General features: G+C 40.4%; 1 protein-coding gene and 2 long non-coding RNA genes across 3 annotated transcripts; all 3 read right to left on the bottom strand.

Annotated features, from left to right (window-relative positions):
- Positions 1-3,134: 3,134 nt before the first annotated feature.
- On the bottom strand, positions 3,135-4,534 carry LOC113097405 (putative nuclease HARBI1). The gene is made up of 3 exons (XM_026262646.1): positions 4,396-4,534; positions 4,003-4,326; positions 3,135-3,908 (listed from the first exon to the last, which is right to left on the bottom strand). The coding sequence occupies exons 2-3, from the start codon at positions 4,112-4,114 to the stop codon at positions 3,538-3,540; spliced, it is 483 nt and encodes a 160-aa protein (XP_026118431.1). The 5' UTR covers positions 4,115-4,326; positions 4,396-4,534; the 3' UTR covers positions 3,135-3,537.
- Positions 4,535-4,710: 176 nt separating this feature from the next.
- Positions 4,711-5,290, bottom strand: LOC113097411 (uncharacterized). Its single transcript, XR_003288847.1, has 3 exons — positions 5,153-5,290; positions 5,038-5,073; positions 4,711-4,938 (listed from the first exon to the last, which is right to left on the bottom strand). It is a non-coding gene; the product is annotated as an uncharacterized LOC113097411 (long non-coding RNA).
- Positions 5,284-5,749, bottom strand: LOC113097410 (uncharacterized). The gene is made up of 4 exons (XR_003288846.1): positions 5,694-5,749; positions 5,525-5,611; positions 5,396-5,437; positions 5,284-5,327 (listed from the first exon to the last, which is right to left on the bottom strand). It is a non-coding gene; the product is annotated as an uncharacterized LOC113097410 (long non-coding RNA).
- Positions 5,750-24,286: the final 18,537 nt, after the last annotated feature.

Below are 24,286 nucleotides of genomic sequence, written 5' to 3'. Positions count from 1 at the left end.
GAGCTGGCTAATGCTAAACGTAAATACAGTAAGATTGTTATTCATGCCGGCGCTAATGATGTTCGACTTCGCCAGTCGGAGATCACTAAAAATAACATTAAAGAGGTGTGTGAACTTGCAAGCACGATGTCAGACACTGTAATATGCTCTGGTCCCCTCCCTGCTTACCGTGGTGATGAGATGCATAGCAGATTGTCATCACTCAATGGCTGGATGTCTAAGTGGTGCCCACAGAATAACATAGGTTTCATAGACAATTAGACGAGCTTTTGGGGCAGACCTGACCTGTTGAAAAGAGATGGTCTTCATTCCTCCTGGGGTGGCGCCACTCTTCTGTCTAGAAATATGGCAAATAGTCTTAGTGTTTATACTTGAGTAACTGGGGCCCAGGTCAGGAAGCAGACAGACTGGCTAAACCGACCGTCTGCTAGCTGCCTCGCGTCACAGAGGTCAGTTAATTCTCAGCACATAGAGACTCTTTCACCTAGATATCACACTATAGAGACTGTGTCTGTTCCACGAACTAGAAAATACAAAAAACGTCCAAACCAAGTTAAGGCTAACAATTTAATTGAGGTTCAACAAATAAAAAACAAATGCAATATGGATAAACAAATGATAAAGATTGGCTTATTGAATATCAGATCCATTTCTACGAAAACACTTTTTGTAAATAATATGATAACTGATCATAATATAGATGTGCTCTGCTTGACAGAAACCTGGCTAAAACCTGATGATTACATTATTTTAAATGAGTCCACCCCCCAAGATTATTGTTATAAACACGAGCCGCGTCTAAAAGGCAAAGGGGGAGGAGTTGCTTCAATTTATAACAACGTTTTCAGGATTTCTCAGAGGGCAGGCTTCAAGTATAACTCATTTGAAGTAATGGTGCTTCATATAACATTATCCAGAGAAACCAATGTTAATGATAAATCCCCTGTTATGTTTGTACTGACTACTGTATACAGGCCACCAGGGCACCATACAGACTTTTATTAAAGAGTTTGGTGATTTTACATCCGAGTTAGTTCTGGCTGCAGATAAAGTTTTAATAGTTGGTGATTTTAATATCCATGTCGATAATGAAAAAGATGCATTGGGATCAGCATTTATAGACATTCTGAACTCTATTGGGGTTAGACAACACGTTTCAGGACCTACTCATTGTCGAAATCATACTCTAGATTTAATACTGTCACATGGAATTGATGTTGATAGTGTTGAAATTATTCAGCCAAGTGATGATATCTCAGATCATTATTTAGTTCTGTGTAAACTTCATATAGCCAAAATTGTAAATTCTACTTCTTGTTACAAGTATCGAAGAACCATCACTTCTACCACAAAAGACAGCTTTTTAAGTTATCTTCCTGATGTATCCGAATTCCTTAGCATATCCAAAACCTCAGAACAACTTGATGATGTAACAGAAACTATGGACTCTCTCTTTTCTAGCACTTTAAATACAGTTGCTCCTTTACGCTTAAGGAAGGTTAAGGAAAACAGTTTGACACCATGGTATAATGAGCATACTCGCACCCTAAAGAGAGCAGCCCGAAAAATGGAGCGCAGCTGGAGGAAAACAAAACTAGAGGTATTTCGTATTGCTTGGCGGGAAAGTAGCATATCCTATAGAAAAGCATTAAAAACTGCTAGATCTGATTACTTTTCTTCTCTTTTAGAAGAAAACAAACATAACCCCCAGGTATTTATTCAATACAGTGGCTAAATAAACGAAAAATAAAGCCATTTCCCAACACCACAACAGTAATGACTTTATGAACTACTTTACTTCTAAAATCAATACTATTAGAGATAAAATTGCAACCATTCAGCCGTCAGCTACAGTTTCACATCAGACAGTGCACTATAGACCCCCTGAGGAACAGTTCCACTCATTCTCTACTATAGGAGAGGAAGAATTGTATAAACTTGTTAAATCATCTAAACCAACAACATGTATGTTAGACCCTATACCATCTAAGCTCCTAAAAGAGGTGCTTCCAGAAGTCATAGGTCCTCTTCTGACTATTATCAATTCCTCATTGTCATTAGGATATGTCCCCAAAACCTTCAAACTGGCTGTTATTAAGCCTCTCATAAAAAAACCACAACTTGACCCCAGAGAACTTGTTAATTATAGACCAATCTCGAATCTCCCTTTTCTGTCCAAGATACTAGAAAAGGTGGTATCCTCACAATTATATTCCTTCTTAGAGAAAAATGGTATATGTGAGGATTTCCAGTCAGGATTTAGACCGTATCATAGTACTGAGACTGCTCTACTTAGAGTTACAAATGATCTGCTCTTATCATCTGATCGTGGGTGTATTTCTCTATTAGTTTTATTGGATCTTAGTGCTGCGTTTGACACAATTGACCACAACATTCTTTTGCATAGACTTGGGGCCTGTTGCACAAGAGTAGGATAAGGGATTAAGCCAGGATATCTTGGTGATCCTGGCTCAATTGATCCCTAATCCGGTTGCACTAAAGCTGGATAGGGGGCAGGAGGATATGTTATGGTATAAATTACCATGTAGATTTATTCTGTGGAGCTAGCCTGCTCCAGACCAGGCTAAATTCCAGGATCTATTTAATCTCATCCCTAATGTCAGTCAGCAGTCGCCACAAATGGAAACCAATAGTTATTTCACTGCTCACTATACATTATCACATATAACTAGACCCACTGTCATTATTTAAACGTTTGTGATCATTAATTTCAATCATTTTGGATAAATAATGATTTTTAGATGATGTTGCTATCATTAGATAATTTACAGTTTCCCATAGACTATAAGGCTATATATAAAATGATAGAATATTAGGGCCACAGAGGGAAAAAAAGACAAGTCATAATATTGTAACTAGTTGTTTTAAAGGAGGACAGTTGTTAAAATGACAGATGTGGGGCATTTCGTGAAATTGTACTTCAGTATGGTTTCATAAACAAAGACATGCTGATGTGCCAGAATATGAAGTATCACCTTGTCATAACTATCAAAACTGTAAAAAGAATATGTTGCTTTTCTGCAGAAAAAAACAGCCTCATAAATGTATGACTTTATCCTTTTTCCTCAGTGGGGCCCTAGTACTCTGTCATATAAACAAATACACATTCCATATGAATATAAAAACACAATGTGTAACATTATGTTCCTTTATTGAATAAGGACAAAACAAAGCAGGTAAACTATCAGCTCCTTTCGAAACTGAAGTCACAGTGACTCTACAAGATGGAAAGCACAGAATCAAAGCATATTATACAAAATGATACATACACATTCAAAGGTCTGTATATAACACACCCTGCATGTCTGCACACTAAAATAAATGCAGGACAAATCCATACACATCAACTGAACAGACAAATGAATGGATGCAGTAGCCTCCCTGCAGCCTTGCATTACACACAGTATACCGCACAAACATCATAAGAGGCCAAATTCGTAAAAAAAACCAACCCAAAAAAACCCTATTTCCTCTGCCACAGCAGGACATTTTTTACCTAAATTGAAAGCACACATACTAACTAAAATAATTCAACACATATTGGTCCCTCAGCAGCCGACCACTGTCGTCATCAGGGAAGATTGCCGGATTGTCCCAGTCCATGGCTGGTGGCACTCTGGGGGCCCTCTCCTTCCTCAGGCAGGCTACATTGTGGAGGACAGCACAAGCCACAGTAATATCACATGCCCTAACAGGGTTGACCCTTAATTTGTGAAGGCAGTGAAAGCGTGCCTTCAGGAGGCCAAAGGTCATTTCAACTCTGGCCCTGGTCCTGGCATGGGCATGGTTGTAGGCCTGCTGTGCTTCCTGGGGGTCTGTGAAAGGTGTCAGGAGAAAAGGCTGGCAGCCATACCCCCTGTCTCCCAGCAACACACCAGAGAATTCACCTGTCAACACAAAATCTCATCATTACTACCTCATAAACACAGTGATATTCTTGACACAGCCATGATGGTTATAAATAGGGGTTGTGTGGCTTACCTTGTGATAGGCACTGATAGATTTCAGAGGCCCGAAAGATTCTGGAGTCATGGACTGAGCTAGGCCATTTTGCCACAACATTGCTGATCACACAGTCAGCATTGCAGACCATCTGAAATCATAAGATGAGGAATATTACACCAATCAATGCACATCATTGGCAATGCAGAGTGTTCGTCAATGGACAATATCAAAAAGTTATGTTCACCTGAACATTAATGCTGTGAAAGGATTTCCTATTCACAAAATCGGCCTAATGGGCACCTGAGGGGGCTTTTATCCTTATGTGTGTGCAGTCCACTGCACCAATGACATTGGGGAAACCTGTCACACAAAGTAATGAGTATCCTACTATGTGTTAACAGTTGTCCTGTAATTTGTAGATCCTCTTACCTGCAATCCTATAGAACTCCTCTTTCATGTCACAGAGTCTTCTGTGGCCAGGGAAGGAGATGAAGACATCTGCTAATGCTTTGATAGCCAGACACACACTCCTTATTGTGCGGCAAATTGTGGCCTTGTTCAGCTGTTCCGCATCCCCCACTGAGTACAGGAAGGCTCCACTAGCAAAAAAGCGCAAGGCCACACAAACCATTTGCTCCACACTCCGTGCAGTGCGGTGCTTAATCCTGGGACCCAGTAGTCTGCATAGATACCTGATGCCATCAGCAGAAAACCTGTATCTTTCATATAGATGGTCATCAGGGAAGGCCAGTGGGTCCAACCAGTCCCTGAAGACCCTTTCTCGCCTGAAGGCTCTCCTCAGCACAAGTGCTTCTTCATCCACCACATCTCGCAAGAATGGGCATGCCATTGTCAGAGCAGAAAGGAACACACAATTTTGGGCCTTCATATAGGCTAGTGGCCACACCTGGTGCTGGGGGGGTGGGCAAAAGAGGCCGGTGCCTTATAACGATGACTTGGTTGTACTGATTGCTGTGAACATAAAAAATACCTTTAGAAAGATGCCACCGTCCTGTGTGCTCACAATAAGAGCTCATATGTCATGGCTCACTTGACTTTACGAGAATATACCTAATTTTTATTTTGAGCTGTGTCATCTTCTTGGAGCTGGGGGAGGAAAGAAAAATAATGATTAATACATTTGTGTTACAGTTAGCATACAGTGTACATTGAAGGCATATCTCACCTCCCTCTCAAGTTTTTTTATTTCAAGGTCCAGTTTCCTAATTGTCCTCTTTTTTTATTTCGGACTCCAGTGCAAGATTTTCTATCTTTTTCTTCTTGTACTGAATGTCTATGTCTGCCAGTTCTATTTGGTGCCGGAGGTGGTTGCCATACAACTTTCTGATAGCTTGTGAGCTCTGTGAACACAATACAATTAGCGCAGCTGGAATTTGGCAGGATGTGGTGTCCTTTTATTAATACGCACTATGTTGCCAGGCTGGTTTTCCCACTGTATAGCATCTGGGTCCTGTAAAAGAAATTAGACTTTTTGATTTTGATGAGGACTCCTCACCATTGTAGAGTAAATAGTACTTTCACAGTCTTAACATGATACCTCATGCCTTCTGGAATCCAGAGAGATGGTCTCCTCCTCATCATCATCTCCATCATGTGCTGTTGCTGCTGCACTGGGGCTTTCACCCTATCACATTTAATCGGATTCATATTGAAGCTAGTAGACAAGACATGCCAGGCCTACAGTATGCCTTTGATGGAGTACTCACTGGATCAGCATCGTCCGGTGCTTGTGCTGGTGGCTCTAACAGGAACACAGTGCTGCCAGACACTCCAAGGCAATAGGTAAACCAAAGTCAGACAGTCCAAATTGATTCAATATGAATGTGGTTGTATTCCATGTAGAGATGGAAGGACATACCTTGAATAAAGCGGGTGGCATCTTGGGAGGAACCTATGCTCGTCTCTTTCCCCCCAGGGATCCCCTCTAAGACGGGCCTGCCTTTATTTAGCTCCAAGGCCATGTCCTCTGCTGGGGTAAGGTCAGCCTTTGGTGACCCACCACCCGTGCCTCGTCTGTGGGTATTCTTTTTCACTGCTAAAACAGTACAGACAATGTGTTAGCAGGCACCTTCTGGGTACAATATATGCTTGTGCTTTGTTAAATATTAGTCAGGGACCATACCATTCTGCAGAATGTTCTTGTATTTGATTTTGACCTGCTGCCATGTCCGTTTTGGCCCGTTCATGTTTAATCTACATCACACACACACACACATTCTTTATCACAAGAACATTTAATGGAGTCACACTGACAAAAATGACTTGGTATTTTTGTATTGTTTTCAGTAAAAATATTTTAAAAAAACAATAAAGATGTATTTTCTTGATTTTCTAAATGACCTAGCAAAATAAGTATAGGTTTAGACCAAAAATATAAACTTCAAGTAAATGTGTGCTTAAAACAAGCAAAACATTTAAATATCTGTCAATATAATAAGAAAAATTCTCTTGAAATAAGTTTACTTTTTCCATAAACACTTACTTTTAGAAAAGTTCTCGTTTCACTGGCAGAGTTTTTTGCTTATTTTCCTAGGTTATTTTGCTCTAGAAAATATTTAAGATATTTTTTTTTTACTGAAAACAAGACTAAAATACTAAGTAAGAAAGACATTTTTGCAGTGCAGTGAGCAACCGACCTTGGGTCCTTTGAAAGGCGCTATATAAATTAAAGTGATTATTATTATAGCTCATCTATGTATTCAAGAAAATTTTATTTATATAGCACTTTTCACAATTGTTTCATTCTGTCAAAGCTGCTTTACATTAATAAAAGCAGGGGAAACACAAAAAAAAAACGGTGGACAACATAATAAGCAGAGTACAATGGCTAAGATTAAACCGTACTGAGCGTAGTAACGTAAAATAATAATGTAAGGCTTTAATAATAATATATCATAGCTTTATACAGTGTGATGGAGTTACGTTACACAATTTCACTCATATATGCAGTGCATTTCAATAAAAAATGTAACCGTTTCATAATTACAGTACAACTGCGTTTTTGGAGATGTGAATTAAATATTTGATTTGTAATTGTGATGTTTCAGCGGAGTGGTGAGTGTGTAATTGTGCACTACTTACGCATTCAGGCGGTCTGCAATACTTTGCCATGCTTTTTCTCTTTGCTTTATCACTGTGGCGGTGTTGCCTTTCTTCTTAATTATATCTTTTACCTCCTCGTTTGCCTCCATGAGGATTTGTGCTTCTGACGGGGAAAAGTACGCGGCTCTAGTTGCCATGGTAAATCAGTTAATCCGTGATCTGTGGCAGGGTCTATTTGAGTGAGCCGTGAGCGCGCACCTATCCAGGATTGGTTTCACCTGGCTTAATGAATCTGTGTCTGCTCATCCTGGCTTGGTCTTGGTGCAACCAATTAAGCCTGGACGCACATGTTTTGGCTTTATTGAGCTCAGCTGAGTCATTTATTCCGGATGTCTTAATTCTACTTTTGTGCAACAGGCCCCAGAACACTTTGTTGGTATCAGTGGAAGTGCATTAGCATGGTTTAAATCATACTTATGTGACCGCCATCAGTTTGTAGCAGTAAATGAAGATGTATCATATCGACCACAAGTGCAGTATGGAGTACCTCAAGGCTCAGTACTAGGGCCGCTACTCTTCACGCTTTATATGTTACTCTTGGGAGATGTCATCAGGAAACATGGTGTTAGCTTTCACTGTTATGCTGATGATACTCAGCTCTATATTTCCTCGCAGCCCGGTGAAACACACCAATTTGAAAAACTAATGGAATGCATAGTCGATATAAAAAATTGGATGACGAGTAATTTCTTACTTCTAAATTCAGAAAAAACAGAGGTGTTAATCATAGGGCCTAAAAACTCTGCTTGTAATAACCTAGAACACTGTCTAAGACTTGATGGTTGCTCTGTCAATTCTTCGTCATCAGTTAGGAACCTAGGTGTGCTACTTGATCACAATCTTTCCTTAGAAAGCCACGTTTCTAGCATTTGTAAAACTGCATTTTTCCATCTCAAAAATATATCTAAATTACGGCCTATGCACTCAATGTCAAATGCAGAAATGTTAATCCATGCATTTATGACCTCAAGGTTAGATTATTGTAATGCTTTATTGGGTGGTTGTTCTGCACGCTTGTTAAACAAACTACAGCTAGTCCAAAATGCAGCAGCAAGAGTTCTTACTAGAACCAGGAAGTATGACCATATTAGCCCGGTCCTGTCCACACTGCACTGGCTCCCTATCAAACATCGTATAGATTTTAAAATATTGCTTATTACTTATAAAGCCCTGAATGGTTTAGCAGCTCAGTATTTGAATGAGCTCCTTTTACATTATACTCCTCTACGTCCGCTACGTTCTCAAAACTCAGGCAATTTGATAATACCTAGAATATCAAAATTAACTGCGGGCGGCAGATCCTTTTCCTATTTGGCGCCTAAACTCTGGAATAACCTACCTAACATTGTTCGGGAGGCAGACACACTTTTGCAGTTGAAATCTAGATTAAAGACCCATCTCTTTAACCTGGCATACACATAACATACTAATATGCTTTTAATATCCAAATCCGTTAAAGGATTTTTAGGCTGCATTAATTAGGTAAACTGGAACCGGAAACACTTCACATAACACCGTACTTTCCACATCATTAGAAGAATGGCATCTACGCTAATATTTGTCTGTTTCTCATTTGTTTCGAGGTCACCGTGGCCACGAGATCCAGTCTGTATCCAGACCAGAGGGTCACTGCAGTCACCAGGATCCAGTACGTATCCAGACCAGATGGTGGATCAGCACCTAGAAAGGACCTCTACATCCCTGAAAGACAGTGGAGACCAGGACAACTAGAGCCCCAGATACAGATCCCCTGTAAAGACCTTGTCTCAGAGGACCACCAGGACAAGACCACAGGAAACAGATGATTCTTCTGCACAATCTGACTTTGCTGCAGTCTGGAATTGAACTACTGGTTTCTTCTGGTCAGAGGAGAACTGACCCCCCAACTGAGCCTGGTTTCTCCCAAGGTTTTTTTCTCCATTCTGTCACCGATGGAGTTTCGGTTCCTTGCCGCTGTCACCTCTGGCTTGCTTAGTTGGGGTCACTTCATCTACAGCGATATCATTGACTTGATTGCAAATAAATGCACAGACACTATTTAAACTGAACAGAGATGACGTCACTGAATTCAATGATGAACTGCCTTTAACTGTCGTTTTGCATTATTGAGACACTGTTTTCCAAATGAATGTTGTTCAGTGCTTTGACGCAATGTATTTTGTTTAAAGCACTATATAAATAAAGGTGACTGATTGATTGACAGCATGCCACAGCACAATACACAGGTGCTAATGGCCCATTATGATGTAACCATGGGAGAAAACTGTTATATTTGTGTATGTATGTTTTGTGTGTGTGTGTGTATGTGTGTGTGTTAATAAAATTAAAATGAAAAGACTTAAAATATTGCAACACACAATCGTGAAAACATACCAATACCAATTTATTCAGCAAGCATTTCATACTCGACAGGCCCTCTATCTCTGAGTCTATAGACCCCCGGGGGTCGGAGATACAGAACCGCAAACACAAAAGTTCCATAAGTTTGACCGGCTATAAATCACACAAAACGGAAGCAAACTCTACCAAACTCGGGTCAAAAATAGATTTATGCACCCTCTATTCCATGACACTGGCCCCATGTCCTTATGACCCCGGGGGTCCGAGTTACGGCCCCCCCAAAATGTGGAATTTGAACTGTTATAACTCAGGAACCGGACCACCCAGGAACTCGGGTGGTTGCATACGGTAGGCCCCCCCACCCTCTAGGGATCCCCCGAGTTTTAGCCCTGGGGTCCACCGCTTCGATACCGGAGATATTAGCAAAAGAATAGTACCATGCACCCTCCCCGGCTAGAGAACGCAGCTCGAGGGGGGTGGAAGTCGGAACAAAAATTTTAGGATGAAATTTAGAGAAAACACTTGTGGCAAGTGTGATATGTGTTAATTTGTAGTTTATTATATTGCCATTTCATATTGTTTAATTTGATTTAATAAAATATGTGCAATATAGTTAACGAAAACACCTGTACTGTACTCAGCACACTCAGAGGAATCTATTCATGTAAGTTTTATTCCATAATACTGTAGCATTCGCATAAAAATGAACATTACATTTTGATTAATTTGCACCACAAATGGTGCAAGTCTTGCAGTATATTAAATAGCAATATTTTTTTACTGTCAGTCTATTTCTCAATACACTTCTAGTCTAATGAACTACACATGGGGCTATATCATTGGTCACTTAACATTTTCTTTATTTGAAATCTTCCTAATTCCAATTTATCCATAATGTATTGTAAAATACGTTTTATAAAACAAGAGTGCACACTTTGCATTCTATTTCTCATTCCACTTTTAGTCTAAACAACATCAAATGGGACTATTTCCTTTTTTCACTGACCAGTCTATTTCTCATTCCACTTATAGCTTAATAAACTACATATGACACTATTTCATGGATCACTTGCCAGTCTATTTCTCATTCAAAATTTTTATTCTAATAAACTACAAAAAGTACTATTTCCTTGGTCACTTACCAGTCTATTTCTCATTCCTTTTATAGTTTAATGAACAACAAATGTGACTATTTCAGTCTATTTCTCATTCAATTTCAAGTATAATAATTAGTTTAACTGGTGTTGATCAGCCTGAATACATTTGAAATGGAAGTTTATTTATGTAAAAACATATGGCACTATTTTATGGATCACTTGCCAGTCTATTTCTCATTCATTTTATAGTCTAATAAACTAGATATGGCACTAATTCATGGATCACTTGACAGTCTATTTCTCATTAAATTTTTAGTCTTATAAACTACAAATGGTAATATTTCCTTGGTCACTTACCAGTCTATTTCTTATTCCACTTACAGCTTAATAAACTACATATGACATTATTTCCTTGATCACTTGCCAGTCTATTTCTTGTTTAAAACTTTTAGTCTAATAAACTACAAAAAGTACTATTTCTTTGGTCACTTACCAGTCTATTTCTCATTCATTTTCTAGTCTAATATACAATACATTTCACTATTTCAGTCTATTTCTCATTCAACTTCTAGTCTAACAATAAGTTTAACTGGTGAAGATGATCGGCCTGAATACATTTGAAATAGAAGTTTATTTATGTGAAAACATCCTAATTTCAAGTTATTCAAAATATAGTAAAATATACGTTTTTATTAAACTTTTTATGAATAGAAATACTATATATTTATTATGTATTTATTACATATACTTTTTTTATTTACACACACAATATATACATATGTTTAAATTATTTTTATTACATGTAATATATATTTGTGTGTGTGTAAAGTAATGACACCTTAATTCAGTTTCAAATATTTATTGAACTTTTTGTTTTGCAAACATTGTAAAGTTAAAATCAAAAATGCCTCAAAGGTCTGTACAAAAAAACACAATATATAAAAAGTATAATAGGAAACATGCATTATATAAGAAAAATAAAATAAATAAATAAACATGTTCAGAAAGATTCAGAGCAAACTGACATTAATCTTAACTTTAACTATTTACAAGAAAAGAAAAAAGAAATGGAACAGGCTATCAAAACAAATAAAAATATGACCTTACTTTTTTATCTTAATAATAAAAGGAGTATAACAATTATCATAAAATATTAAAACCAACAATTTAAATAGCTAAAAAAATGATCTACAGGGATTTTTTAAAAATCTCTCCAGTCTCTTTTTTGCCCGCTGCACCAGCTTTTTAGACGCTATTTCCTGTGGTGATTTAAGTGGGGAGATCTTCACCATCAGTCTACGTCTTAGGACCATCTTCATTGATGTGCTTCTTTCCTTATTGAAATAATAAGAAAGGCAAAGTTTTAGTGAACATGTCTACTTGTCACAAACAGTTAAACTAATCCATGGGAAATTGTACTTACTGAAGCAGATTTCCCAGACTTCTGGCCTTCTTCGGCATCGGGAGGGCTGTTGGAGAGCATTGGGCTGGTGGATGGGGACTTTTCCTCAGCTGGCATCTTGTGGGGTTTTGTCACCTTTCTTTTCTTGGCACCTTGTTGCCTTGGACTATCAGCTTCCTCACCCACCACAGCTGTATCAAAGAGGCGACGGTGTTCTGCTGCCTGCTTTGCATTAAGGTTGAGGGCAGTGATTGTTCTTTGCCTTTTTGGAGAGAGAACAGCATAGGCAAAGAGTTAGAAAAAAAACACACCAGAAACTCATAAAGCAGGAACAAGTACAGGAATTCTTACATGGGTGGCGATGGCAGTCCTCACATCAGTAAATGTGGGTGTGCCTGGTAACCCCATGCTCACCCACGCATCCTAAAAATACTTGTTCAAGTCTTTGCAGGAGGTGGCCTTTGAGGTAAAGAAGAAGTAGTTTGCAACTCGTCCCCCTACCAAGTTGGACCGGAGAGAAAGGAATTCCTCAAACCACCCATACTCCTCCTGGTCCAGGGCCAGCTGGGCAGCACCAAAGGCCTGGCTGGTCGTGTGGGCTGATATCTTTAGAAACAGTGAGAAGTGGCATAAGCTGAGTTTTATTTTAAAGAAAACCATGTGGATAATGAGAGACAGAGAGAGAGAGAGAGAGAATCACTCACATTTATGACAAAGTGGCCTTCGGTAGCTGTTGCACGGGCATCCTCCACCTCTTTCATTGTTAAATTTTGGAACACCTCTCCACGGTGACCATAAATGCTGGCCCAGTAAGCGGTGAGGTGTCCATAAAAAGACCATTGGTCCTTTTTCTCAGGAGTAGTCTTCAGACGATCTGCACAGAAAAAAAAGAGATGCATAAAGGATCACATTGATTATCAAATAATGAGAGGAGAGAGGATTGAAAAACTTACCCAGAATCTCAGGAATCATTTTTTTTGGCAGATTCCCGGCAAGCTCGCAGTGTTGCTTTAGGGATCAGACGGGCCTCCTTGGCTTGTTTTACAGCCAGCTCGTGGACTGCCACGTTGCGCTTTACTGGGCGCGTCAAGTTCTGGATTTCCCTCCTAATCTCAATGAAAGCCACACGGGAGAGCCGGCATGTGGGCGGCGGGGTCTCATTAAGATATTTGAGGAACTGTGTCACATTTTTTAGGTAGTGGTGCACAGTTGGCTCTGCATGTTGCATTTCCTTAAAACAGACAGCCAGGACCGGACCTTTGCCCTGTTGTCCAAAAACATCAAGCTGGCTAGATTGGTCTGGCCAGCTGACATATATGAAATAAAAACTTTTATCCTAAAAATCGTTGAGGACACATTATTTACAAGTTTCGGAGTGGGGTTGAGGCCCGGGACTCCTCAATGAGCTGATCTGCAAAAATAAAGCACAAGAGAAGGACCAGGTGAGTCAGGTCGATAGCACAGAGGTAAACACTAACAAACATTATTATTATATATATAATTATGTTACTTAAATTTTCTAGTCTAATAAACTACAAATGATACTATTTCCTTGGTCACTTATCAGTCTATTTCTCATTTCTCTTGAAGTCTAACAAACTATAAATGGGGCTATTTCCTTGGTTCACTTACCAGTCTATTTCTCAGTCAACTTCTAGTCTAATAATCTACAAATAGGAGATTTATTAATGAAAGTTATTGTATGGTGTTACCAAAGTGACAAGTGTCATACTCACTTAGGGCTGGCACATGGTCCGGAAAGGGGTATGGCGCATCGGAGGAGCGGGCATCCTTTGAAGGCCCGGCGACCTCCTCCTCGGGTCCTGTGGCCGGCTCTGCCTCAGGCCTGGTGGCTGGCTCTTCATCTAGTCTGTCAAACTGTGGCTCTGAGCACTCCTCCTCCCCAGGGCTGTTGAGGGCCAATAACAGACTTTGTGTTGCCCGTGCAACCTGCCTAGAGGGGGTGACCGCTGACCGCTTCCTCAGCTGCCGGTACCGCCGTTAGACATCACTGAGGGTGCTGGTCAGGGTGTCAACTTGCTTATTTAGGTCAGCCACCTGGTCCTGCAGGTTCTTAATCTTTGCCTTACAGTGAGGCTTGTCACAATCCTCCTCCTCCTCCTCCTCCTCCTCTTGGACTGGAGGACTGTCCAGGACATCCTGGTCCTCGTCAAGATCCAAGGTTGAAACCATTGGTTCCTCCGGGTTGGAGGCCCTCAAGCTCGCAAGATCTTCCAGTATTTTTTTCCTTTTGCAAGCCTGCATGTATTCACACCGAGCCACCTTGGTCAGCTCAGTGTGGTTTTTAAGGTGGCGGTCCATGCGGGTAGTTGACTTCCTGCACCCTGGGACAGGGCAGACGCCTTTCCGCACATTAACTCTCCCAGAAGCAATGGATAGGAGAAGCTTGCGCTCCTTCACATTCCGCACCTTGTGCAAGACACGAAGGTCTTTATGTCCTTATGACCCCGGGGGTCCTAGTTACGGACCCCCAAACTTTGGGTTTTGAACCGTTATAACTCAGGAACCAGACCACCCAGGAACTCGTGGGTGGTTGCATACGGTAGGCCCCTCGACCCTCTAGGGATCCCCCGAGTTTTAGCCCCGGGGTCCATTAGCAAAAAAATGAGTACCATCCACCTTCTTCGCACCTACTCATTTATGCCGGCCAGGGCTAGTGAAGGCAGCTCGAGGGGGGTGGAAGTCGGGAAAAATTCTTTTTGGATGAAATTTAGTGAAAACACTTGTACTGTACTCAGGGCACTCAGAGGAATCTCACATTTTTGTGAGTTTTATCCCATAATACTGTAGAAATATGCATATAAATTTTTTTTGGATTTTGGTAAATTTCACCATAAGTGGTGCATGTTCTCCAAAATGTCAAAAACTTTGCCAAGCTGTAACTCCCCTAAAACGGGGCCAAATTTCACCAAACTCGGGTCAGAATAAGACCTCCAGAAGGCCTACCGAAGACCGCTGATGTGGGGGGCCATAACTCCGCCCCCCGGGGTGTTATGGATGATCCATATTTTTGATGGTCAAATGGAAGGAAGAGACTGGGTGACTTGATAGCCCTCAAAGGGCCCTCTCTGAAGCCACCTCACCCAAGTCGATAGACCCCCAGGGGCCAGAGTTACAGGCCCCCCAAATGCAAAAAGTCCCAAATTTGACCAGCCATAACTCACTCAAAAAGAGGGGAAAAAACACCAAACTCTGGTCAAAATTAGACCAAGATTAGACCTCTATCCGACGACACTGGCCCCAAGTCCCTGATCCACCGGGAGGCAGAGATACGGGGCCCCAAAATTGGTGTCCATCCAATATGAATAACTGGCAAGTGGGATATGTGTCCACCTGAGGTTTAACAAATGGCAACTCTATTAAATTTGATTTAATTAAATATATGCAATATTGTTGATCAAAACACCTGCAGTGTACTCTCAGACATCTCAGCAGAGTCCATTAATGTAGGATCTATACAGCCACAGAAGCTGCTGAAACAGTTCTACTCCACCATCATCGAATCCATCCTCTGTACTTCAGTAACTGTCTGGTTCAGCTCAGCTTCTAAATCTGACCTCAGAAGACTACAGAGGGTAGTCCGGACTGCTGAGCGAATCATCGGTACAACCCTCCCTTATATTCAAGAACTGTACTTATCCAGAGTGAGAAAAAGGGCTGTCAAAATCACTCTGGACCCCTCACATCCAGCAGACTCCCTCTTTGAACTGTTGCCATCTGGTCAACGCTACAGAGCACTGAGCACTCAAAAGGGTCAAAAGGTCACAGAATGGACCCCACGTCCACCAAACCGGTACGCGTTTCGATGGGATGTGGGACGTCCACACTTTGGAGACGATAGGTCGTGGGGCCCCCAGATTTGAGATTCTGGCAACTCAGGGGCCCCTCAACCAGGGCCCGAAACACGAAACACGTAGCCCATGGAAAAAAAAGTGCATTGCGCTTGGTCCTCACGCTTTTGACAGCAAGTTTTAGGGGCCCTCAAGAGCCAACGTTCCAAATTTGGGGCCCCTAGGACGTTTAAAAAAAAAATCCCACCTGCCATTTACTTGAATGTTTTCGGCCTAGCGGTTTCATGGACATGGCTCGCTGGGGTATTATGGGATAAAACTTACAAAAATGGATTCCTCTGACTTTGCAGAGTACAGCTGATGAGACTTCAACCACGAAATCACTAAAATTTATCTGTCCAAGGAACCATTATGGAGGGCGCGCTGAATAAATGGCAAATGGGAGTTGTTTTTTTTTGAAAAATGTCCATTTACAATTTATTCAGCGGGACCTCCGTAATGCTCCCGTGGACATTCATTTTTATGCAAATTCTACAGTATTATGTGATGAAACTTATGTGAATTGACTCTGCTGAACGTGCACAGAAGTGGTGTCTCCATTAGCAATTAGAGCTGTAGTCAAGTCCAGCTTTGTCGAGTCCAAGTCAAGTCCAAGTCCAGGACTAGTCGAGACCGAGTCCAAGTCAAGTCCAAGTCCAAAAGTTTCAAGTCCAAGTCCAAGACCGAGTCCAAATGAAAGAAAAAAGGGTCCTCTTCAAGACCACATACTTAACTACTGATAATGTTTGTGATACGAGAGAAAGCATATATCCTATTCTAAGAAAATCATTTTACATTATTATTTGTAATGATCAAAAAGCATGTGCAAAGTAACAACTCTGTAGGACAGGGGTCTCCAAACTACATCCTGGATGGCCAATGTCCTGAAAAGTTTAGCTCCAACTGGCCTTAAAACACCTGGAAGATTAGTGTGTCTAGTAAGAGCTTGATTAGGTTCAAGTGTGTATAATTAGGGTTAAAGCTAACAGGGTCGTTAAACAAGATCCCGGGCCCTATGCATAGGCAGTCCTGATGGGCCCCCATGGCCCCCACCCATGAAAATATCCAGGTAAAATAAAATATATTTCAGATTCATACTTTTCAAGGGCCCTCTCTTCCTTTGGGGCCTTGCTAATGAGTACTGGTTTTACCCCCAGTCCGACCCTGGGAGCTAAACTTGGATAAACAAACAAGGTTTGGAATATAATTTGGAAATAATTTTTATATACTTTATTTTTTGTTGACATTATATCTGTGGTCAAAAATGTATATGACTATGCCTAATTGGCACAGTGCACAGACACACGCAAAGCTCGGGATATGACAAATGCGTGCAGCAAGGCTAGAATGGATACGTTAGGGTCTACTGGGCATGAGCACATAAATACAGCGAAATTTTTGTCATACTGTACTAGTGCTTGCATAGACTAGTCGAGCTCTGTCGGAAACAATCGACTACTCCAGCATGCATTAACCATAATGCATACAAAGTGTTTGCAAGTACGACGTGAATTTTATAATTACAATATTGCGTGGAGCTGTTACTATATGACCTTATCTATGTTGCATGTAAAAATAAAATATGTAATGTAATAATTATGGTTGTGCCTGAAGCCGAATACCTTATTCGGAATGGCACGGATAATGGTTTAAAAAACGAATAACGGACAGGAAATAATTCTGCCTGAATACTCGGCTGAAGCTGACACAGTCTGGTGTTTGCTAGCTAACAGGTGAGCCAGGGCATCAGCGCCAGAAGTGAATGAATGTAAACTTTATGCGTGAAAAGAGCGCAAATCAAACATCGCATTGTTGTCGCCTCTCTGTGCATCTCTCAGAAATCAGAGCGTTGCAAGAGTAATTTTACCTATAATAATACATCATAGCTACACGTTATATTATTTTTATATATTTAAAAGGCAAATATTGAAAGCTTAGGCTACCATATGATACGAATGAATGGAATAAGCACAGCGCGCTCACCAATCAAACAGCAGCGCTGCGCGTCTCAGTCTCTCAAAAACCAAATCAGTTCTCTCTCAAGAGTAGGTTAATAATCAGCTTCGATACGGATACATTGTCTACTTGTCCTACATGTTTGCATATTTACCTTTTGCTGGTTTGCGCGGAACACACACATCTGTTTAGTGAAGTTCATTAACATTAAGACTCTTATTTACATATGTAATTGTTGCATAAGGCTATACATTAATATGCGTTTATTGATTAAAAAAAAGGCTTTCTAGGTGTAGACGTAAATAAAACACAATCTAACAGGTAGAAAATTAAATTAGAAACATCTAAACTTTTCAGGTCGCAGTAAGTGCACCACTGGTCATGCACATCCTTTCCCGGAACAATACTGAAAGCTAAGGCAAGATGGAGAAACAGATGATCATAGTTGTACAAGGATAGCCATTTTTTAAATGAATCTATTAGCAGAGCTACTGCAAGTGATTTTAAGTGCTGGAATTCCATTTATTCGTTGCTGAAACTTCTGCGTCATCATGGAGAGCGGGTCATGGTTGCCCAGCAACAGCAGACGCCACTGGAGCGCGAGCTTAGATTACAGAGTGCTTTGGAAATAAGGAGAGCGGCGCGCCTAGCGTTTTCCACACGTTTTCAGTCGCGACATCATGCAAATGTGGTTTTGTTTTGAAGGAGAAATTTTTTCTTTTATTTTTTTGCTGGACTCGGTCGAGACCAACTAGAAGACTTGGCGAGTCTAATGGCCAAGTCCGAGACAAGTCCGAGTGCAAATTCAACGAGTCCGAGACAAGTCCGAGACGACAGAAAAATGTCTTGAGTCCGGACTCGAGTCCAAGACCAGACTCGAGTACTACAGCCCTAATAGCAATATTGCACACATTTAAAATAAATCGTTAAATACAGTTTCTATTTAATAAACTGCAGGTGGACACTTATGCCGTCAAATAAATTGATGGTGGATATGCACCATATGTGGTGAAATTAACCAAAATCCAATTTTTTTTAAGGGAAGTCGGCAAGTCAGATCCGTAACCAGGGCCGTTTGAAGGAATTTGGGGGCCCCAAGCAAAATGGACATAGAGGCCCCCCGACCCCCGCACGCACGCAAAGCCTACAGGAACCACAGCATAGCCATACAGTTTAAGTTCACCCACACTTTAAATAAATAAAAAAGGTTTACAGTGCAAATACTGCTTGAAAAAAATAGTTTGGTGGGAATTCAATAGTGATTTGCACTGTTTTTGTTTTCTAATAATATGACAGCACACACTTGTCAGTTTAAACTCTGGGCTGTGCAGGATATCAGATATAATTATAGAGCTTGTGGTACCTTGGCTATATAGAGGAAACATCAGCACTGAGAAGTGATGCATCTGTTGATGTTGAGGATGAAGTTGATGGTGTAGCTGGGAAAATAATTGAAAAAGAAATTCTGAAATTACCTGTGAAGTACGTTTTACCATTTCACTGTTAGCATATTGAAAGAGGTCACTATTAACAGCTCAGGGGTGCGTTTCCCAAAACCATAGTGGATGAGTTAGATGGTAGACACTTTGTAATAACAATCATTAATAGATGGTAAATTGCTAGTTAATTAATCTTTAATCTTTGTCATTTAACTGTTCGCAAGCAGTATTTTTACTTATCATAAAGTTTACCGAAAAATTTAAGATATGTTAACATTTCCATATTTTGATATTAGAAGGGAAGGGATGCAGGCAGCTGCTTTCACTACCAATGCTTAAAAACATCCCAAGCTAATGTTTGATGCACAGAATTTATTGTGTGGTTTTCCTAACCCCCATTTGGTAAATAGATTATCACGGTGGAATAGTATAGCATGCTATTTGCTATGCCACTTTCATCTAGGGCTGTAGCTATCAAATTTGTTATTAATCGAGTATTCTACCAAAAATTCCATCGAGTAATCGGATAAAATGTGTTTTTGCTTATTAATATTAATTATGCAAGAGAAAATAACACTCCTGGGTCTCTTAAAATGAACAACTAAGTTTCCTTTTTTAGAAAATTTATATTTTTTATTTTTAAATGCATAGAATGCAATGCATACATCAAAAATAAACATTTAATTATTACCCATTTTTTCTCTGTCTGTACTTATGACAATAAAGTTGACAGATGAATTACGTGCATTTAAGTGCCATTCAGTTGTGGTTTTAAATAAAGCATTTTCTGAGATGCACATTTAAACACAAAACATTAATTTAATTTATATTTTAATTATTGAAAATTAAGCAAACTTAGCTTTTGGTAAACAATGGGGATTTACTATTAAAAATAAAACATGGAAGAAATTTTGTGTGATTAAACCTTAAAAAAAAGTTTGATTTTTTTTTAGTAGTAGGCTATATGTGTAATGATTAGACAGAGAGGTTCAGATCCATGTGCAGAACTTTTAACGAGAATGGTCAGACAGGCAATGATCAGCAACAGCGTCAGGTATATAGGGATAACCAGAATCGAAAACAGGAACAAGCAGATGTCGGGGGCAGGCAGCAGAGAATCAGAGTCGGTATAAACAATCCAAAGGTCAGGTACAGAGAGATCAAACACAAGGAAAACGCTCAGAAATGACAGACACAGCAAATCAAGACTTCGTAGTGAGTGTGCTGCTTATATGTGTGTGTAAATGAGCTGCAGGTGTCGCAGGGTGATTGTGATGCAGTGACTATGGGTAATGTAGTTTGGGTGTGGTGCAACAGTATGAAAGGAGCTAGAGTCCAAGTGATATCTGGTGGTTGATGGGTGGAAAGGTCCTGAGTGGAGTGCCCTCTACTGAAGCTCATGGGCACTCCATCTAATGATCGTGACAATATGTACATTCTGGTGAACAATAGTAATACATCTCTGGCAAATATTTGTCCAGAACAGGACTTTTATTTAGACGGGTTGACGTACCTTTACAGTTCTGTGTTTGTGATGTGAAGCTAGTTTTACTCAGATCCAACGGTCAAATGCTCATGAAGTGACTGTCAGAGCAGTTCTGGAGATGTTGTTCATGTGTTCTCGTCTTATTTAGTGACGCTGAAATTACCGCGAGCCTCACGTGCGCTTCAGTGTGTGTTAATAAAGGAAGTCGCGCTTCTGCTCCATTCATTAACAGAGACACGCAGAACATGAAGGATTCATATTTAAACAGACTGTTATGGCTGAATATTTACAGATATTAGTCCATCACGTGATCATGTGGTTGGCTGGCTGCTATCAGCGACTACTGAGAGGGGCCCCCTTGAGGGGGATCCCGATAACAGTGTCATTACACGTTACTGCATTTACGATCAAAGAGGTGCTCACACAGTGTCGTTGCATTTTATTTTTTACCAGTCGTTGTCTTGGGGCCCCAGGCCAGCTCGGGGCCCCAAGCAATTGCTTGGTTTGCCTGCCTTGTTGTGACGGGCCTGTCCGTAACTTCGGGATAAGTAGCTTAAGATTTGGCTCATTTACAACGATTTTGGTGAGAATAGGTCCACAACTAAGTTCTGAATGACCTCGACAAGGCCTACTTGACCTCTCAACGCAGAACACTGCGGTTGGGCTAGACTCAAACTGCACAACACGAGCTTTCCAACGATGTGATACACATTATGATTGAATATTGTTTTAATGAACAATAAATAAATCCGTAAAGGCATCTGAACCAAAACAGCTGCCGCTCTGCCACGGCCCTCATACAGGCTCCACTTTAAATCTCCTCTTTCACTGTCTGTACAAGACACAGCTAATTCATGCACATATTTGTAAACTGCAAATGTTAAGCTTTACTTTGATACTAAATAAGTGAAAATAGCTTATGATTTGGCTCATGTACAACCATTTTGGTGAGAATAGGTCCACCACTAAGCTCTGAATGACCTCGACAAGGCCTACTTGACCCCCGATCTCTCGGCCTGCGAACAACGCACACCACTGAGGTTGGGCTAGACTCAAACTGCACAACACGAGCTTTCCAACAATGTCATACACATTCTGATTGAATATTGTTTTAATGAACAATAAATAAATCCGTAGAGTCATCTGAACCAAAACAGCTGCCACTCTGCAAAGGCCCTCATACAGGCTCCACTTTAAATCTCCTCTTTCACTGTCTGTACAAGACACAGCTAATTCATGCACATATTTGTAAACTGCAAAATGTTAAGCTTCAATTTGATACTAAATAAGTGAAAATAGCTTAAGATTTGGCTCATTTACAACCATTTTGGTGAGAACAGGTCCACCACTAAGCTCTCCATGACCTCGACAAGGCCTACTTGACCTTTGATCTCTCGGCCTGCGAACAACGCACACCACTGAGGTTGGGCTAGACTCAAACTGCACAACACAAGCTTTCCAACGATGTGAAACACATTCTGATTGAATATTGTTTTAATGAACAATAAATAAATCTGTAGAGTCATCTGAACCAAAACAGCTGCCGCTCTGCAAAGGCCCTCATACAGGCTCCACTTTAAATCTCCTCTTTCACTGTCTGTACAAGACACAGTAAAGTCATGCACATATTTGTAAACTGCAAATGTTCAGCTTTAATTTGATACTAAATATGTGAAAATAGCTTAAGATTTGGCTCATTTACAACCATTTTGGTGAGAACAGGTCCACCACTAAGCTCTCCATGACCTCGACAAGGCCTACTTGACCTTTGATCTCTCGGCCTGCGAACAACGCACACCACTGAGGTTGGGCTAGACTCAAACTGCACAACACAAGCTTTCCAACGATGTGAAACACATTCTGATTGAATATTGTTTTAATGAACAATAAATAAATCTGTAGAGTCATCTGAACCAAAACAGCTGCCGCTCTGCAAAGGCCCTCATACAGGCTCCACTTTAAATCTCCTCTTTCACTGTCTGTACAAGACACAGTAAAGTCATGCACATATTTGTAAACTGCAAATGTTCAGCTTTAATTTGATACTAAATATGTGAAAATAGCTTAAGATTTGGCTCATTTACAACCATTTTGGTGAGAACAGGTCCACCACTAAGCTCTCCATGACCTCGACAAGGCCTACTTGACTTTTGATCTCTCGGCCTGCGAACAACGCACACCACTGAGGTTGGGCTAGACTCAAACTGCACAACACGAGCTTTCCAACGATGTGAAACACATTCTGATTGAATATTGTTTTAATGAACAATAAATAAATGCGTAAAGGCATCTGAACCAAAACAGCTGCCGCTCTGCATAGGCCCTCATACAGGCTCCACTTTAAATCTCCTCTTTCACTTTCTGTACAAGACACAGTAAAGTCATGCACATATTTGTAAACTGCAAATGTTCAGCTTTAATTTGATACTAAATATGTGAAAATAGCTTAAGATTTGGCTAATTTACAACCATTTTGGTGAGAACAGGTCCACCACTAAGCTCTCAATGACCTCGACAAAGCCTACGTGACCTTTGATCTCTCGGCCTGCGAACAACGCACACCACTGAGGTTGGGCTAGACTCAAACTGCACAACAGGAGCTTTCCAACAATGTGATACACATTCTGATTGAATATTGTTTTAATGAACAATAAATAAATCCGTAAAGGCATCTGAACCAAAACAGCTGCCGCTCTGCCTAGGCCCTCATACAGGCTCCACTTTAAATCTACTCTTTCACTTTCTGTACAAGACACAGTAAATTCATGCACATTTTTGTAAACTGCAAATGTTCAGCTTTAATTTGATACTAAATATGTGAAAATAGCTGAAGATTTGGCTCATTTACAACCATTTTGGTGAGAATAGGTCCACCACTAAGCTCTGAATGACCTCAACAAGGCCAACTTGACCCCCGATCTCTCGGCCTGCGAACAACGCACACCACTGAGGTTGGGCTAGACTCAATCTGCACAACACGAGCTTTCCAACGATGTGATACACATTCTGATTGAATATTGTTTTAATGAACAATAAATAAATCTGTAGAGTCATCTGAACCAAAACAGCTGCCACTCTGCATAGGCCCTCATACAGGCTCCACTTTAAATCTCCTCTTTCACTTTCTGTACAAGACACAGCAAAGTCATGCACATATTTGTAAACTGCAAATGTTCAGCTTTAATTTGATACTAAATATGTAAAAATAGCTTAAGATTTGGCTCATTTACAACCATTTTGGTGAGAACAGGTCCATCACTAAGCTCTCCATGACCTCGGCAAGGCCTACTTGACCTTTGATCTCTCGGCCTGCGAACAACGCACACCACTGAGGTTGGGCTAGACTCAAACTGCACAACACAAGCTTTCCAACGATATGATACACATTCTGATTGAATATTGTTTTAATGAACAATAAATAAATCTGTAGAGTCATCTGAACCAAAACAGCTGCCACTCTGCATAGGCCCTCATACAGGCTCCACTTTAAATCTCCTCTTTCACTTTCTGTACAAGACACAGCAAAGTCATGCACATATTTGTAAACTGCAAATGTTCAGCTTTAATTTGATACTAAATATGTAAAAATAGCTTAAGATTTGGCTCATTTACAACCATTTTGGTGA

This window comes from Carassius auratus, unplaced genomic scaffold (genome assembly GCF_003368295.1).
Source record: "Carassius auratus strain Wakin unplaced genomic scaffold, ASM336829v1 scaf_tig00216259, whole genome shotgun sequence".
Lineage (NCBI taxonomy): Eukaryota > Metazoa > Chordata > Actinopteri > Cypriniformes > Cyprinidae > Carassius > Carassius auratus.
This window is presented reverse-complemented; position numbering and strand designations above follow the sequence as displayed.

Bases quoted from the DNA above. Each gene is read 5' to 3' on its own strand.
- LOC113097405 (XM_026262646.1), bottom strand. From the start codon at position 4,114: ATGGTCTGCAATGCTGACTGTGTGATCAGCAATGTTGTGGCAAAATGG. The intron at 3,909-4,002 runs GTAAGCCACACA...TTGTGTTGACAG, and splicing joins CTATCAGTGCCTATCACAAG to GTGAATTCTCTGGTGTGTTG.